The 16,626-nt window shown below is 41.5% G+C and overlaps 2 protein-coding genes across 2 annotated transcripts; one reads left to right on the forward strand and one right to left on the reverse strand.

The window, feature by feature from the left end:
* The first annotated feature begins 1,455 nt into the window (after positions 1–1,455).
* LOC106336630 (3-ketoacyl-CoA synthase 12-like) lies at positions 1,456–3,373 on the forward strand. Its single transcript, XM_013775519.1, has one exon. The coding sequence runs from the start codon at positions 1,583–1,585 to the stop codon at positions 3,029–3,031; it is 1,449 nt and encodes a 482-aa protein (XP_013630973.1). The 5' UTR covers positions 1,456–1,582; the 3' UTR covers positions 3,032–3,373.
* Positions 3,374–13,579: 10,206 nt separating this feature from the next.
* Positions 13,580–14,959, reverse strand: LOC106338214. The gene has a single exon (XM_013777243.1). It carries the CDS (start codon positions 14,957–14,959, stop codon positions 13,580–13,582), a length of 1,380 nt encoding a protein of 459 aa, XP_013632697.1.
* Between the last annotated feature and the right edge of the window lie 1,667 nt (positions 14,960–16,626).

Raw genomic sequence — 16,626 nt, forward strand, 5'->3', positions numbered from 1 at the left:
AAGCAACTAAAAGAATTATTGAAATGAGTTCAAATGAAAGAAAAAAAACTGTTGCAATGGCGCTATTTGCGGTATTCCTATCTATTATTTTAGAGATTTATAATTCTTCTGTTCTACTGGATGGAATTTCAGTGAATTAGACTGAGAAGAATCTTGAAGTCCTAGTTTTTTGTTCGATACAAAATAGTAAAGTATGTAGGTCTAAAATTTTTAGCCTATTCTCCTTTGGTAGTTCGACCGCGAAATTTTTTTCTGCATTGTATATTTCCGGAATATGAGTGTGTGACTAAGGGTTAGGCCCACTTTTTACGGGTCAGTGGAATCTGTATACTAGTTAGTCCCGGTAAAGCCCCCAGACGGCGTATTTTTTTAAAACGAGGCCCTCGGTAACGTGACATAAAGACTCCTTTTTTATTGAAATTGTACAAAAACTAAACAAAATTAAAACTGAACTAAATGATAATGATAAATACCGTAAAATCCACTCCAATAAACTATTGGAATACAAAGAGTCAGAAGATATATTCTCTCAATATACAGATTTTTTTTATTGTATATACAATATATATAAATCAATAAATCACAAAAATTTTCCTTTATTTTCTTCATTTATTTTGCCAAGATCTAACCCTTTTACTTTACCCCAATTAGCCTAACGTAAAAACAAATTTTTTAGAATACATATAAATTAAAGAAATCAATAGGAACCAAAAGACTATGATGGTTCCGTTGCTTTATATATCATTTTTTTTGATCCGTCTATGATTCAGCAATCCCAAAGTGTCTTATCCAACTTTTATCTTCTTCACTATCAAACAAATCCAACGAAGCGTTCTTAAGTTGAGACTTGAGACTATGCCAGTCTTTTTAAAAAAAATTATGCCACATTTTTCAGCAAAATGAAGCTTAGTTTCCTCGATCACTTATCAGTTCCCAACCAAGCTAGAAATATATGTCAACAATTTCTAAAACCATAACGAATATATGCCTCTTCAAAACTCAAACATGACACAAACATATAATAAGACAGTACTTACCCTCATCGTTACTAACGTATAACCATAAAACAGTTCTAAACATCAACCTTAAGACACATAATTACATGAGCAAAATTACCAATTAAAAGATTTTGTATGTATTTAAGTTTGATATTTTCGGACGTGTAAGTTTTTATCAAAGTTAACAAGTTTTTACCCATTTTTAAGAAAAGCATTCTGATGAAAAAACTCTTTCAGTAATTTTGGTATTTCCAAAATTCTTTCAAGTAATTACATTTAATAAAGGAACACGTATTGCATCATGTATACGCAAACATCAACGTATCCCTACTTGTCTCTAAAATTCACCTTAAGCTTTTTAAGCTGTAGAAAATTATTTAAAAGGTATTAAAATTCTCAAACAAAATTCAACGGTGATGTAGAACCCACTGAAAAATTCATAGCTGTCGTTTCCTCATCCATCATCATGTTCTCTTATATAATCCCCTTTTACAATCTACACTTCATTCTCAAGCATCTTTACTCATTTCATTATTTTTTCTTAACCCCAAAAACAAACACACAAACAGAAAAAACATAATAATATGGTTCTTCTCCTTCTCATATTATGCATCCTTGTCTCTTATCTTTTCTTCAAGATCTGGAAACTCAAAGACTCAAAAAAAGACAAAGATTGCTACATCTTAGACTATCAATGTCAAAAACCATCAGACGATAGAATGGTGAGTACTCACTTCAGCGGAGAAATCATTCACCGAAATAAAAAACTCGGTTTAGAGGAATACAAGTTCCTTCTCAAAGCCATCGTGAGCTCAGGGATCGGAGAACAAACCTACGCTCCAAGACTCGTCTTCGAAGGCAGAGAAGAGCGTCCTACGTTGCAAGATGGGATCTTGGAGATGGAAGAGTTCTACGTAGACACCATCGGAAAACTCCTGGAGAGACAACAAATCTCACCTCAAGAAGTCGACATCCTCGTAGTCAACGTCTCCATGCTCACTTCAATGCCTTCTTTACCTTCAAGAATCATAAACCATTACAAGATGAGGGAAGACATCAAAGTCTTCAACTTAACCGGGATGGGATGTAGCGCGAGTCTAATCTCAGTAGACATTGTCAAGAACATATTCAAAAGCTACCCAAACAAATTAGCCCTCGTTGCTACCTCCGAGTCTTTGAGCCCTAATTGGTATAGCGGAAACAACCGTTCGATGATTCTAGCTAACTGCTTGTTCCGGTCCGGTGGTGCGGCAATTCTCTTGACTAACAAACGTAGCTTGAGAAAGAAAGCAATGTTTAAGCTCAAGTGTTTGGAACGGACTCACCATGGAGCTAAAGAGGAGTCTTACAACTGCTGTATCCAGTCCGAGGACAAACAAGGCCGTGTAGGGTTTTACTTGGGGAAGAATTTACCAAAGGCAGCCACTCGCGCTTTGGTAGACAATCTGAAGGTTATAGCACCCAAGATTCTTCCGGTAACCGAGCTTTTGAGGTTCATGGTAAAGCTTTTCATCAAGAAAATCAAGATGCGTCAAAATCCTAGCAAGGGCTCCACGAATCTCCCACCAGGAACTCCTATAAAGGCAGGGATCAACTTCAAAACCGGGATTGAACATTTTTGCATTCATACCGGAGGAAAAGCTGTGATTGATGGGATCCAACATAGCTTGGATTTAACCGACTATGATATTGAACCGGCGAGGATGACTCTTTACAGGTTTGGGAATACCTCGGCTAGTAGTTTGTGGTATGTGTTGGCTTACATGGAGGCTAAGAAGAGACTGAAGAGAGGAGATAGGGTGTTTATGATAAGCTTTGGAGCTGGTTTTAAGTGTAATAGCTGCGTTTGGGAAGTTTTGAGAGATCTCACCACTGGAGAATCAAAAGGGAATGTGTGGAATCATTGCATTAATGATTATCCACCTAAATCGATTTCGAATCCTTTTACAAAGATGTATGGTTGGCTTCAAGATGAAGATCCTGATACTTTCAAGATCCCTGAGACTTTCAAGATACCTGACGAGTATATGTAAAACGTTTTCACACAGAAACGCAAATGGAAAAACAACACAAAGGTGACAATATATTCTTTTTATTTTTCCCTTTAATTTGTGTTTGAATGAGATTGGAAAGGGGATATGAGTGCAGGTAACAGAAACTTTGGTTATGTATTGCTTTTTTTTTTAAACACTGGTTATGTATTGCTTGATATAATTTTTGTGCGTTATAATTTGTTAATTCTACACTGTTAAAGAATTTTGGGGGCATGCACTTCCAATACGATGAGAATTTTTCTAATCTGTCATCAGATTGGAATGTTGCCCTCTTTTTCTTGCGTCAAAGTCGTATCATTTTAATATTTTTTTTTTGTATTTTGTTCATTTTACAGTTAATTTGTAATATTGTTTCGCATCTATTGAACTTTGTCAATGTAGAAATTCATTTTAGTCCTCTTTTTACGTGATTATATATTTTTAATTGTTTGGTTTGAAATTAATACAAGGAAATAAAGAGACTTCAGTATAGCTAGTTCTGAGTTATGATGTTCAAATTCCGAACTTGTCTTGATCTACTTTTCTTGTTAAATAACATTTCATTTACATGCGACATAAAATATTTTATTTTATAATTTCTATTCTTGAAACGATTTTTCGTGACAAACTTTTATTTACAAAATATTCAAATGCAAAAATTAGAAAATGAATTGAAAACGAGTTTGTTTGGTAGGCAAAACATTTAATGAGCATTTCATTTCACCCACCAGAACCCGGGCCCCAATTTTCTCCACAAAATGACAAACAATCGCAATTATTAATAGATATCCCTAATTAATACTACTAGTATTTGATTAGGTACGAATAATAAAGTTTACTCATGCCTCACGAGTAACACTCAATAAAGTAAACAAATGTCTCAATTAGGACCTATTTAGTTTAAACGTATCTAGTAAGGAAGAATCTTTACTAAACATCATTATCTCAGACTTTCCAAGGTTTTTTGCGGCAGTAATTTTCAAACGGAGATGACTTAACTGAAAAACTATTGTCGCTATAAGAGCATAGTCAAGAAAAAAGAAAAAAAAAAAGAATTGATAATGATATTTTTCCTCGTTAGAGACAACTTATATATAACCCCAAAAAACATAATTATATGATTTTAAAAATCTGAGTACCTGCCATGTTTATACTTTATTAGGAAACTTGATTATGGAGCAGGCGTCTCTATTCTTTGTAACGAATTCAATATAGTTCCAGTTTTTTGCTATTACAAAAGAAGAAAACGAGAGAAACCATAACTCGCATGTAAAACCCATTAAATGGTAAAAGTAAAGCAAACCATTGTTTCCAACGAGAAATACAGTCCCTTGTTCTTCGGATGAAAACCTGGAAATTTAACAGATATAACTTTACCTAAGTAATTTGTTATTAATTTTTCATCAGAATAAGTTTTTATGTTGTATTTTAAAATCAGTGTAAACATGTCAATTAGGGCTGAAGTTCCTAGCCCGAGCCTGCTGATCCCTAAAAATTATCGGGTTTGGGTTTAGTTTTATAAGCCCAAAAAATTGGGTTTTTCGGGCTAAGCCCATTTGAGATTTGGGTATTTTGGGCCTAAACCCGTTTGGGATAGGACCAGCCCGAAAATCCGAAATTTTATACTTTAGTTTAAATATTATCGTTATTGCAATCCAAACGATTATTAGTATTTACATATTATTTTGATAGTTTTATCAAAACTTTAATAAAGCAAATATAAAAGTTGTTAATGATTTTATTGTTTGATCATTACAAGTGTCATATTTTAAAATTTTTAAATATATTTTCTTCTTTCATGTACAACATGTTTTTTTTTTCAATATACAAAGTATGAAACGTTTGACTATGTTTATCATAATTTTTTTTTTTAATGTTTAGTTTTAATTTATATTTGATTATTTAAATTTTATTAAATTTGGTTTGTTTATAATATGTTTTTAAAGCATACGAAAAAGTAAAACATTTTTGATAAGAAAAAGTTTAAACTCATTTTATATTTTAAAACAAAAAAATGAAACTATTTTTTTAATGAAAATTCACATGTATTAAAACGAATGAAACGATAATGACAAATTATTTTTCGAAAAGTCCAAAAAAACCAAAAGACCTATAACCCTATAAAGGCCGAACAGAGCTTTGAATTCTAGGCCCAAATTATTTCCGGACCGGGCCGGGTTAAAATATTTACAGGCTCGGTGGGTTTGGGCCGAGCCGGTCCGAATTGACACCCCTACTTTTTACGTGGGAATAGTTATAATATCTTATTTTGATAAGTTAAGTTTCTTTTTTGGTCGAAAGTTAAGTTTCTTTAATACTACTACAACAACAAATGGTGGGACATGAAATCGTTGATAATATTGATTTATAGGTATAATAATAATTGAGAAAATCAAAAAAAGGAAAAACTAAAAGGGTAATAAATTGGGACAGGTAAGTGGACAGTAGAAAGGCAGCGGTCCAAGATCGAAATAAACCACTTGTGCTGCTACCCATTCTTCTTTTAATTTTGCCAATCAACACAGCTGGACATTTATTAGTTACTCCTACAACACAGCTGGACATTTATTAGTTACCACTCAAGTCGATCCTCTATTATGTATCATTATGAATTGTGGCGACCCAACATGATTCTATTTCTTTTTGGTTGAATAAATCCAACCAAAGACAATCGTGATATTACATAAACTTACTTAGTTACTTCCAGATTTCGAAATGTCCAAATCTAATTTATCACTGAATCACCTATCTTTCTTTTTCTAGAGACATTCTTGCTTCAATGTATAAAAGGTGGCAGTAGAAAATTAGTTTTACAGACGATTTCAAACGAGTGTGGATTAAGAGGGAAAATCAGCGATCCATTAGATTTATAGCAACATCAGTCATATGCACTTGCTTAAAGAGTTTTCAGTTTCGTCGTGCGTGTTGTTCCTTAACAAGGATTTTAATTATTTAGGGATTTGCTAATTACAATTACAAAGTACTATATACATATATATATATATAGTGTTTCAAATTTAGGATCTGATGAACCATACCAGCGATAAATCTCTCATATAGTCGTACAACCACTCCGTAAGGTTTAAACAGATTAAATGCTTTAGGGTATATGAAGCCGGCCATACTTGTTGTATTATCTTTCTTAGTCGTACTGAAGATAGTAGCATTATGATTATTCTGCTACTAACATGAACTAGTTAAAGGTAAAGATCATGCAACATTAACTAATTATACTTGTTAGAGTTCTAAGCGAATATTTTTAATCGAACACATCCTAGTCCAATTTAGCGATGAATATATATCAGACTGAATCTAGAAAAGAACGCATGACAAAAAAAGATGACAAATATAAACCAACATTTGTCATCGTGTAAGCATTTTTGTTGATTCTTGTAAAGACTTCCATGAAAAGTTGTTGATGCGTTTTCTTGTTTTTGTAATGTTTCATATATATACATAACCATGCTCCACCCTTTTGTTTGAAGTGGCATACAATTTTTTTTTTTTTGATAACCATGTTAAATTTCATACTTTTTTTAAAGTTTATATGTTGCATTAGCAACTTGTTTGAACAGAGAATCAAATATACACCTCAAAATGCTAACGGGAAACTTGAACAAAGAAGCAACAAAACTAAAGCGGTCTCGTACAAGAAAAAAAAAACTGCAGCAGGGAAGGTTGCATTTGTAACACCCCGATCCGGCCGCTAAGACCGTGGTCGAAGCTTTATGTCGCTCGGTCCACTTCCTGGTCGAACCTCTTAAAATTTTGTCTTCATTTATAATATCACCTTTAGGTGAGGGCTATTTTAGACCTTAGCTAAAGACTTCCTTAGTCATTCATAGCTTAGATCCTTTTAACATATACGCAGTAGAATATTCTCTATCAACCATTGGACTAAATCCAATCTAACACTTGTCCAGTCTCATCGACTATGCCTTGGTCAATTCACTAACTACCTTTCGGCTTATTGATCGATCCTTAACATGGTCCAAGTCATTCAAATCCGAGGTTCCATTCCCCTAAACTGTTCTATCTAAGATCTATGCAAGTAAATGCTAAATCATACCTTTGCTACATCCACGTAGCTAGTCTCATCGCTCCTCCATGATCTGAACTACTCTTGCTTGTCTACTGGACCATGATCACTCAATGATCTTACCTAAGGTCCTTATCTCAGTTCATGCATTAAACAACACCCTTCGGTACTTAGTCATTCAAACAACCATCCCCACAGACATAAGTAACCTTTGAGAAGTCTTCAGACGATTATAGATAGGCATCTGGCCTTTCTCGGCTCATGCACCATCCAACATCCCTTTTGCCTTATAGGCTATGGTACCAAGTCCATCTTCTGGACTAACAATGCCCATCAGATCCTAAGTCAATCAACCAACCACCCCACATGATTCAGAACTGATGAGTCTTTACTCTTAACTAACCAGTCATGGAACTATGTCCCAATCAAGCCCGATCAGTCTTGTTCTTACCAACCGATACATCTTTGGTCAAGTTAGAACCGTCCCTTTGATCCATTTGTATGGATCAGGTCATCCATACTCAACCACAATCAGATCACACTCGGCCATCCTGGTATAAAGACACGACCCCAATCATACTAGTGTTTTTCCCTCGAACTATCGCCTATGGTCAACGAAATCGACACTATAATTAAGATAGACCATCATCCCTTATATCAAGTATTGACTGAACCGACAACCTATTGCCATCATGTGGGTCCATTCCCTACACAATGCAATTGGCGTCCTATTATCAATCTCAACGGTTCGGTGGTTCACACCTCTTTGGTGATTTGCATCAAATGCACCTCTTTGGTTACGCTCCATTCGTACCTCTTTGGTCCCGACCTGTTCGCATCCTTTCAGTCCCGACCTGTTCGCATCCTTTCGGTCCCGACCCGTTCGCATCCTTTTGGTCGCGACCCGTTTGCATCAATTGGATCATGACACAGTCGTACCTCTTGGATCACAACACGTTCGTACATCTTGGATCACGACACGTTCACACCTATTGGGTCACGACATGATCACATCCCTTGATGACACCCCTTGATGGCACCCGTTGATAACACCCCTTGGTGGTATCCCTTGATGGCATCCCTTGATGGCACCCTTTAGTGGCATCCCTTGGTCCAACCTATCAGCTATGGACCGCATTGGCCGCGACCAGCCTATAGGCTATGGTCCGCAACCATCATAGCCGCCATGATTCTCTGGTCTAGGATATGGTAACATGGCTAACTACCACGTTCCTTATACATGTATATCATTTATACATAATCAATGTAAAGAGAAAGAGATAGAACTGTGGGAACCGAAATTCACACCGTTTATTTCCGTCGAATAAGGAACGTTAAGTAAACTTAACTTTCCCAGATATCTCGGATATCTGCTGCACCACACACCAAGCGATCAGAATACAAAAACGAAGTAAAGAATACGAATCAGAAAGGAGCAAAATATGTCTTATTCCGAATGTCAAGTTAAAGCGTGGAACAACAGGAAATAGTCTAGGCTTCGAGAATTATCGGCTCGTTCCTAGTTTCGATAACCTAAGACTATAAAAACCCTAGTTGAGACGCAGCTCGATTCTGATAAACGGAAAGTAACCTATTGCTCTAGATGCTAAGTTTTTTTCTCTGCCTCTTTTGAAGCCTCTCTTGGTTCCTCTTATATATCCCTCCTAAGTCGGCTCGCGCTTTCCTTTTCTATCCTCGGGCCGTAGTTATCTCTTCTCGGGAATATTCCTTTTTTTCGCTCCATCTTTATCTTCATCTCCAAGACTTAACATTTATCCTTTCCCGCGTATGGAAGTTAAACCGCCATGATATCCTTGGGCTCTTTTCTTTGCAGATGGGCTTACTTCCGAGCTTTGAACCTTTGTTGGTTTGCGTACGGATGATTTACCGAGAAGGCGTTCTTGATACGGCATCGTTTTTGTTGAATACTCAAACCGGCTATAAGGTCCACGCAGTTTAATTTAACCATTGTCGTTTCGCATGGTCCATTTGAATTCGTAGAAAGACGTACTTTTGTGGTTTTATCGTACTTCTCCAACGGTAACATCAGCGGGACGTTGTGCCTGGCGGGTTATCCGTAATCATTGCGCCGACCGCTCCATGCCGGCCCGGAAGAACAAGAAGCTGATCGCCTCGTGGCGACCCGGAGAGGCGAGGAACTGGTCGCCCATGGCGACCGCGAGGAAGACGCGTGCCGGTCGCCCATGGCGACCGCGAGGGAGGGGACGCCGGTCGCCCGTGGTGACCGCGAAGGAGATGCGTGCCGGTCGCCCGTGGCGACCGTGAGGGAGGTGACCGCGAGGATGGCGTGCTCGGTCGCCTGCGGCGACAGTGATGGCGGCGAGTCAACGGTCGCCCGTGGCGACCGCGAAGGCGGCGAGTCAACGGTCGCCCAATGGCGCACGGTTTAATCTTCGTAGGCTTGGGCCTGGTTGTTGCATATTATCTTGAAACCTTGATCGTATCCCGATCTTGTTCTGAACGTCTTTATGATCGATCGTGCGAGTCGGGGGATGCTTTGGTTAAGTTTATCGCAGATTTTCGAAGGCTGTTTTATTTTTCCGAAGGTTTTTGAATGTTAATCCTGTCGTGACCGGTTTTGACCCCAACAGTTAGCCCCCCAGCTCGTTAGAATCGTGAATCCTTCATTGTTCGGTTTTAATGAGTGGTTAGGCAAGTGGGATCAGTTTGGCAGGATTGACATCCAAAAGTTCGAAGGTGAATAGTAACTTTCTTTGCCTATAAGAAGGTGCAGTAAGTTTCTCATATTCCTCACTTTTCCACCATAAAAGTTTTCCAAGGTAGAAATCTCTCTCCCTTCCCTCTCATATCTTCTTTAAGTTTTTTTTTTTAAAGAGACTTGTCTTCCAGAAAGAAAAATTCTAAGAGGGTTTCGCCTCGTCCCTCCAAGTCCAAAAACGTTGGTGAGGATAACGAGGCGCTTATTACTCCCAAAGAGGAATTTATCCCTCATTCCTGAAGAAGCTGAAAGGTATTGGGTTGCTGTATGCAGCAAGATAACTCCACCGTTGGAGGCGCCCTTCCCTCGTAGGCTTTGTTTTCCAGTGAACCCTAACTCTCCAAGCAGAACTGTGCCCTCATACCTTGACACCATTCGCGAATTTTTGCCATGTTCCAGACGAGGTCGAATTCCGCATCCCGGTCCCCAGAGAGCGCGTAAAAGATCCCCCGGAAGGCTTCTTCACGTGTTATGAGGTGTTTTTGCGCTGCCGTATATGGTTTACGATCCCGGAGATCATAGTTCGAGTGATGAACCGCTTCGAAATATCGATCAGTCAGCTTAACCCCACCGGCATGCAGCATCTCATTGGCATCTTGGTTCTGAGTTACGAGTACGGATTGACTCTTGTCCCTGAACATTTCGAAGCTCTTTTGAAGACACTGCAGTCGTCCGGACCTTTCTCGTATAGATTGGCCCCTCAGCCATTCATGTCGATCATCAGGGGGCACACCTCGAACAGTCATTCCTGGAGAAAGCGCTGGTTCTTTGTTCGCATAAACAGTGCATCAGTTGAGGAGAGCGGCATCCGATATTCCGTAGCGAGTGGAACTTTGGAACCGGTATTCTAGTTGGAAATCCAATCGTTTTTGTTTTAAAGATAACTAATCTTTTGATTTTTCATGCAGTTGGCAATATCCTCCCCCCGTTTCCCGAAGATTTGATCGCGACGAGGAACCTCCTTAGGAGCGGTCCACTTTTCTGGACTTCCTTCGCTCCTGAGCGGGTTCGAAGGGCACTGGAGCTCTTCCAGTCTCGAGCCGATTCTGTCGAGGTTGTGGAAGAGGAGACTGATTCGGACATGGGTGATGCTGTTCCTCAAGACGTTCCGATTGGAGATGGGCAGAGGAAAGGCAAATGGATTGATCTTGATGACATCGAATTTTCCGCGGACGGCTTTCCGTTGCCCGGATGGGACCCATGCTTTGTTCCCGGCGATGGGAGTGGCACCAGCAAGATGCCGCTTCCCGATTGCGACTTTTAAAACTTCTTTTCCAACCTCCCTCCGGATTTTGACTCGTATCCGTCCGTGGATGAGCCGGCGAGATTGGAAGTTCTGCAAAGAGTTCTTGATTGATCAATGAGGTCTGCTCCTTTGGCTGCTTATATATATATGTTTTTTTTTTTTGAAAAAATATCCCTCTTTCCTAACGTTGTTGGATTTATCGCAGGGCGTCAACGTGCTTATCTAGGCTCTTGAGGCTAGCTGTCAAGAAGCGCGAGTCTTCCGATTCAAAGCCGAGGAAGCGGAGAGACAACTTGCTCTTTTGCGTAGCGAGGCATCTGCGCGGAATGAGCGGTTGGCCGCAGATCACGCCAAAGCCCTCCGCCAAGCAGAGCGTAAGGGAAAGAGTAACTACGCTGCGATGGTTGGGGCCCATGCTTCTCAGTTCAAGGCCGAATACCAGCAGCTTAAGGAAGCTCAGGAGTTAGTTGGTGATTTTCGCGAGTGTCGTGGTTCGGTTGGTACTTTATGGCGGACCCGAGAGAGCGACTACACCTTTGATAGCGAGCTGAAGAGTAGTATGGGTTTCATGGGAGATTGCGAACATGCTGATTTGTTGGTCCCTCTGGTCAAAGGAAGGATTCAGGAGCTTTGGGATCCTATCCCGGTCTCGCCTGACACAGAGGAAGCCGCAACGGACTTTGCGGGCGAAGGTGGGGAAGTGGATCAGCCTGAGAGCACCTTTGGAGCGTCCATGTCGGAAATTTTTGAGGTTGATCCTTAGGGAAAGATGCATGTGTTCACTTATCTTATGGTTATATCTATTTGGGCCGGATGTGGCCGTTTTATGTTTTCATGTTGTTTAGCCGAGTGTGGCCGTTTGAACTTTGTCGGAACTGACCGTTGGTTGCTTTGAATCCCTACCGCTACGCGGCTTTTATCTATAACATATTTTTATCGTTTTATGATCCTTTTAAGAGTAATCACTTCCTATCCGACTCTTTAGCGTTGCGCTTTGTCTGTTTTTCTTTTGAGATGGATTTTCTGTTTCGAAGTTTCTTGAGCATTTAAGTCCTGACGTATCATGTATGAAGATACTTCAGACCGGCTTGATTGGGTTTAGGCCATGACCTAGGTTTTCTCTTGGGCTAAGGCTTTGCGATGGCTAGTCGGCTTTCGTTTTACCTATTCGCGATTTCAACCTGATTTGTATTGATTTAAAGGTCAGCGAGTTCATATCGGCTTATATGGCTTTGCTTTATACGAATCGAGCTACTCTCAGAGACTGTCTGAGGTGCTAACAAAAATTTTGGATTTTTGTATAGCGCGCTTATTGTTTACCCTTGATGGATGCGGAAAGACCATATTTTCAAAGGAGTATGATTATAGATTTTACTGCAGAAAGTTCTGATTAGTCGGTCGGAGCCAATCGACAGACTTAGGGGTGATGTTGTTAGTTTATAGTCGCAGATGGACTGTCTGATGATATATTATGTTTCGGAGTATCACGATGTCTCGCTTTCTCCGAAAACTCATGACTTTTTTTTTGCGAAAAGATAAATTACGTTTTGGCCGTGACTTGGCCGTGTCAGTATGATGTTTTTAGACGCGGATGCTTGTTAGGAAATAATTAATTTTCAGCCAAAAAATGTGAGATAATCGGAGATTTTCTTATAAAACGATTTATCGCAAAACTTTCAAAAAATCTGAATACAACTGCAGGTCTTTCGAATTTGTGGGAGTATATGAGTATACGTACCCATCCCCCCCCCCTTTTTTTTTGAGAGGGGGATAGCTGAACTCGTCTTTCGACGAGCTGCCTATGTACCTCTTTCGAGGATCAAGCCATCTCGAAGTTCTGGGTTTTTCCGCGAGTGTTTTACTCACTGAGTGAGGCTGCATCGTCCGCCTTAGCCGTAGCGACTATCTCTGGATTGGTGACCGTTTCTGGAGTTGTTTCCTCCGCGGGAGAGGGAGCGTTGGACTTGGAGACGTGGTTGTCGTCCGCAGTCGTTGCTTCGACGGATGGTTTCGAATTGTCCTTCACATAAGAGTTTTCAAGCTTGGCTTGAGCTATTTTTTGCGCGTTTTGGTCTGTCGTAATTTATGTTCTACCAAGAAGCAGAGTCTCAACTGCTTATGATATCCCCAAATTGCGGCGATTCCGTTGGGAGTCGGAAATTTTATGCCCAGATGATAAGTCGATGAGACTGCTTTCATGGCATTGATCCAAGGCGTTCCCATTATCATGTTGTAGATGGCTGGGTTGTCGACTACCGCAAAGTCAACGATTTTAGTAACCTCTTTTGCCATGGCTGGGAGTTTTATTGATCTAAGGGTCATGGACGTTACACCTGAGAAACCGGTTAGCGGCTTTGGGATTGGTACGACTTCTCCCAGCTCTATATTCATCCTTTTGAGAGTATCACTGTAGATGACGTTAGCCGTACTCCTTGTGTCAGCGAGGATTATTGCGACTTCGATATCTCGGATGACAAGGTCGATGACGAGAGGATTGCAGTGCAGTTGGTCTATCCCACCTGCCTATGTGTCTTCGAAGGTAATTGCGCTGTTCGGGGCATCGTGAGGTGGAGACAGGACTGAATAGTTGGCACTTTTCTCGGCCTTCCACTGATAAGCTTTGATAGACGAGACCGAGTCGCGATAGAACTGCGATTCTCCAATGATCATGTTCACCCTTCGACGGTTAGGGTCGTTACCTTTGTCGTCCTGCCTTCTTCCGCGCTTTTCTCCCGACTGGTTTTCTCGCGACTCATTTTCCATTGTGGGATTTTTATCCCTGTCCGCCCTTGGTGGCCGGTCAGAATTCAGAAGGAGGTCCTTTATGCCGGTCACCTTGGATAGTTCCCCGGCGAGTTGTTTTGTGGCTAGTCTAGCGCCGAGAACTTTGCAGTTCGCAGTCGAGTGCCCCTTTGTCTGATGGAATTCGCAGAAGGTATTGTCCTTATACTGGTTCCTGGTACAAGTATTTCCGGATGTCTTTCCCTGTTCTGAATTGATCGCGTAATTGTGCTCGCCTTGGACGTCTTCCCCTTCGTGATGGACATACTTGTCATTACGAGCGGGCTTCTTCTTTGAGGATGACTTTTGCGGATTGTACTTTTGCGAGAAGAATTTCATCTCTTCTTCCATTATGATGAAATCCATTGCTTTGTGGAGGGCGTCTTGGATCGTACGCTGTTTTTTCAAAGAAATCCATTGTCGGAACTTTAACCTGTACCAGAGGGTTTTTCTGAGCGCATCGACTGCTACTTTGTCGCTAATTCCGGAGACTCTTGCCATCACCAACTTGAATCTGGTCATAAACTCTCGCAATGGCTCGTCTTCTCGTTGTGACAGGCTCCAGAGATCTACGTCGGAGGTCTCTCTATCCATAAACATGGAGTATTGCTTGAGGAATTCGAATGCCAACTGCCGAAAGCTTCCGATAGAGTTTCTTTTCAGGCGAGAAAACCATTTGAGCACAGCCCCTCGTAAATTTTTGACGAAGAGGAGGCAATAACCAGCGTCTCTTTCACACTCTTTCAGTTTGCATCTTCCCATTGCAATTTTGAAATATTGCAGGTGTGTTTTAGGATTGGTGGTGCCGTCGTACACAGGGATTTTGACTTTTACAGGGTCTGAGACGCTAGTATCCGTGATGCGGGTCGTGAACGGTGTTCTACGCGCTTCATCGAGGAGCCTGTCGATCTCAGGAGCGACGCTCGTCGCATGGTGAATTAGCAATTTTACTGCTTTCACTTCAGCCGCATTTTTTGCGATATACTTGCGGAGGTCGTGCAACTCGTTTTCGTCATCTGGACTCTTTCGAGCTTGCCGACGTTTGTTGTGGGCAATTCGCGCTTGTTTCTCAGCCAACTCTACCTGCTCAACCCAGAAGATATTTTCTTCTTCCTCCGTCATTGGTTTGTCGAAGGAGGAATCGTCTTGAGCTGCTCGGCTCCTCGTTCTTCTCGGATATACATCGGTTTCTTCCTCCGACGGATTGGAATGATCGCTGGGATCTAGGTCGACCTATTCGATTTCGTCGTTTTCGGCCTCTTGGCCCCGAAGTGGAAGGTTTTCTGAATCTTTTTGCACCGCGGCGGGGGCGGTTTCGTTTGGAGCTTGTCCTGACGATTTGTCTCGCGTGTTCGCAATCCTGCCCGAAGGAGTCGCAAAATCGAGTCTTCTTCCGTGGAGTTTTGTGGCTCCGCGAGGGAGAACAACCTTGGTTCTCGCAGTTAGGGTTTCGACCTGTTTAGCGAGAGAACCTATGAGTTTCTCCTATTCTTCCGACTCTTCTTGAAGGCGGTGAACATCCCTTCGAACGCAGCGGTGTTAGCGTTGGCGTTAACCGCGGATACGTTCGCTACTGAGGTTTTGTCGACGTTGTCGTGCGTATCTCCATCGTCGGCACGATTTTGTCGATCGTTTGTAGTCATGTTTGATCGGGCGTTTGCGGATGAGAGTAAGATTGATTCGATATCCCCCTCCTTCTAGCGCTAAACTGTGGGAATCAAAATTCACACCGTCGATTTCCGTCAAATAAGGAACGTTAAGTAAACTTAACTTTCCCAGAGATCTCATATATCTGTTGCACCACACACCAAGCGATCAGAACACAAAAACGAAGTAAAGAATACAAATCAGAAAGGAGCAAAAGATGTCTTATTCCAAATGTCAAGTTAAAGCGTGAAACAACAGGAAATAGTCTAGGCTTCGAGAATTGTCGGCTCGTTCCTAGTTTCAATAACCTAAGACTATAAAAACCCTAGTTGAGACGAAGCTCTAGATGCTAAGTTTTTCTCTCTGTCCCTTTTGAAGCCTCTTTTGGTTCTTCTTATATATCCCTCCTAAGTCGGCTCACGCTTTCATTTTATATCCTCGGGCCGTAGTTATCTCTTCTCGGGAATATTCTTTTTTTTGTTCCATCTTTTATCTGCATCTCCAAGACTTAACACTTATCCTTTCCCGCGTATGGAAGTTAAATCGCCATGATATCCTTGGGCTCTTTTCTTTGCAGATGGGCCTGCTTCCGAGCTTTGGACGTTTGTTGGTTTGCTTACGGATGATTTCCCGAGAAGTCGTTCTTGATACGGCGTCGTCTTTGTTGAATACTCAAACCGGCTATGCGGCCCACGCGGTTTAATTTAACCATTGTCATTTCGCACGGTCCATTTGAGTTCTTAGAAAGACGTACTTTAGTGGTTTTATCGTAATTCTCCAACGGTAACATCAACGGGACGTTGAACATGCTTGGCGGGTTATCCGTAAGCGTTGCGCCGACCGCTCCATGCCAACCCGGAAGAACGAGGAGCTGATCGCCTCGTGGCGGCCATCAGAGGCGAGGAACTGGTCGCCAACAGCGACCGCGAGGAAGACGTGTGTTGGTCGCCCGTGTCGACCGTGAGGGAGGCGACGCCGGTCGCCCGTGGCGACAGCAAAGGAGACGCGTTCCGGTCGCCCATGGCGACCGCGAGGGAGGCGAAACCGGTCGCCCATGGTGACCAAGAGGATGGCGTGCTCGGTCGCCCGCGGCGACCGTGAGGGCGGCGAGTCAACGGTCGCCCGCGGTGACCGCGAGGGCG

The sequence above is a fragment of the Brassica oleracea genome, chromosome C4 (genome assembly GCF_000695525.1).
Source record: "Brassica oleracea var. oleracea cultivar TO1000 chromosome C4, BOL, whole genome shotgun sequence".
Classification (NCBI taxonomy): Eukaryota; Viridiplantae; Streptophyta; class Magnoliopsida; order Brassicales; family Brassicaceae; genus Brassica; species Brassica oleracea.

What these genes read in the sequence shown, in the direction of transcription:
- LOC106336630 (XM_013775519.1), top strand. Translation starts at nt 1,583, where the DNA reads ATGGTTCTTCTCCTTCTCATATTATGCATCCTTGTCTCTTATCTTTTC.
- LOC106338214 (XM_013777243.1), bottom strand. Translation starts at nt 14,959, where the DNA reads ATGACGGAGGAAGAAGAAAATATCTTCTGGGTTGAGCAGGTAGAGTTG.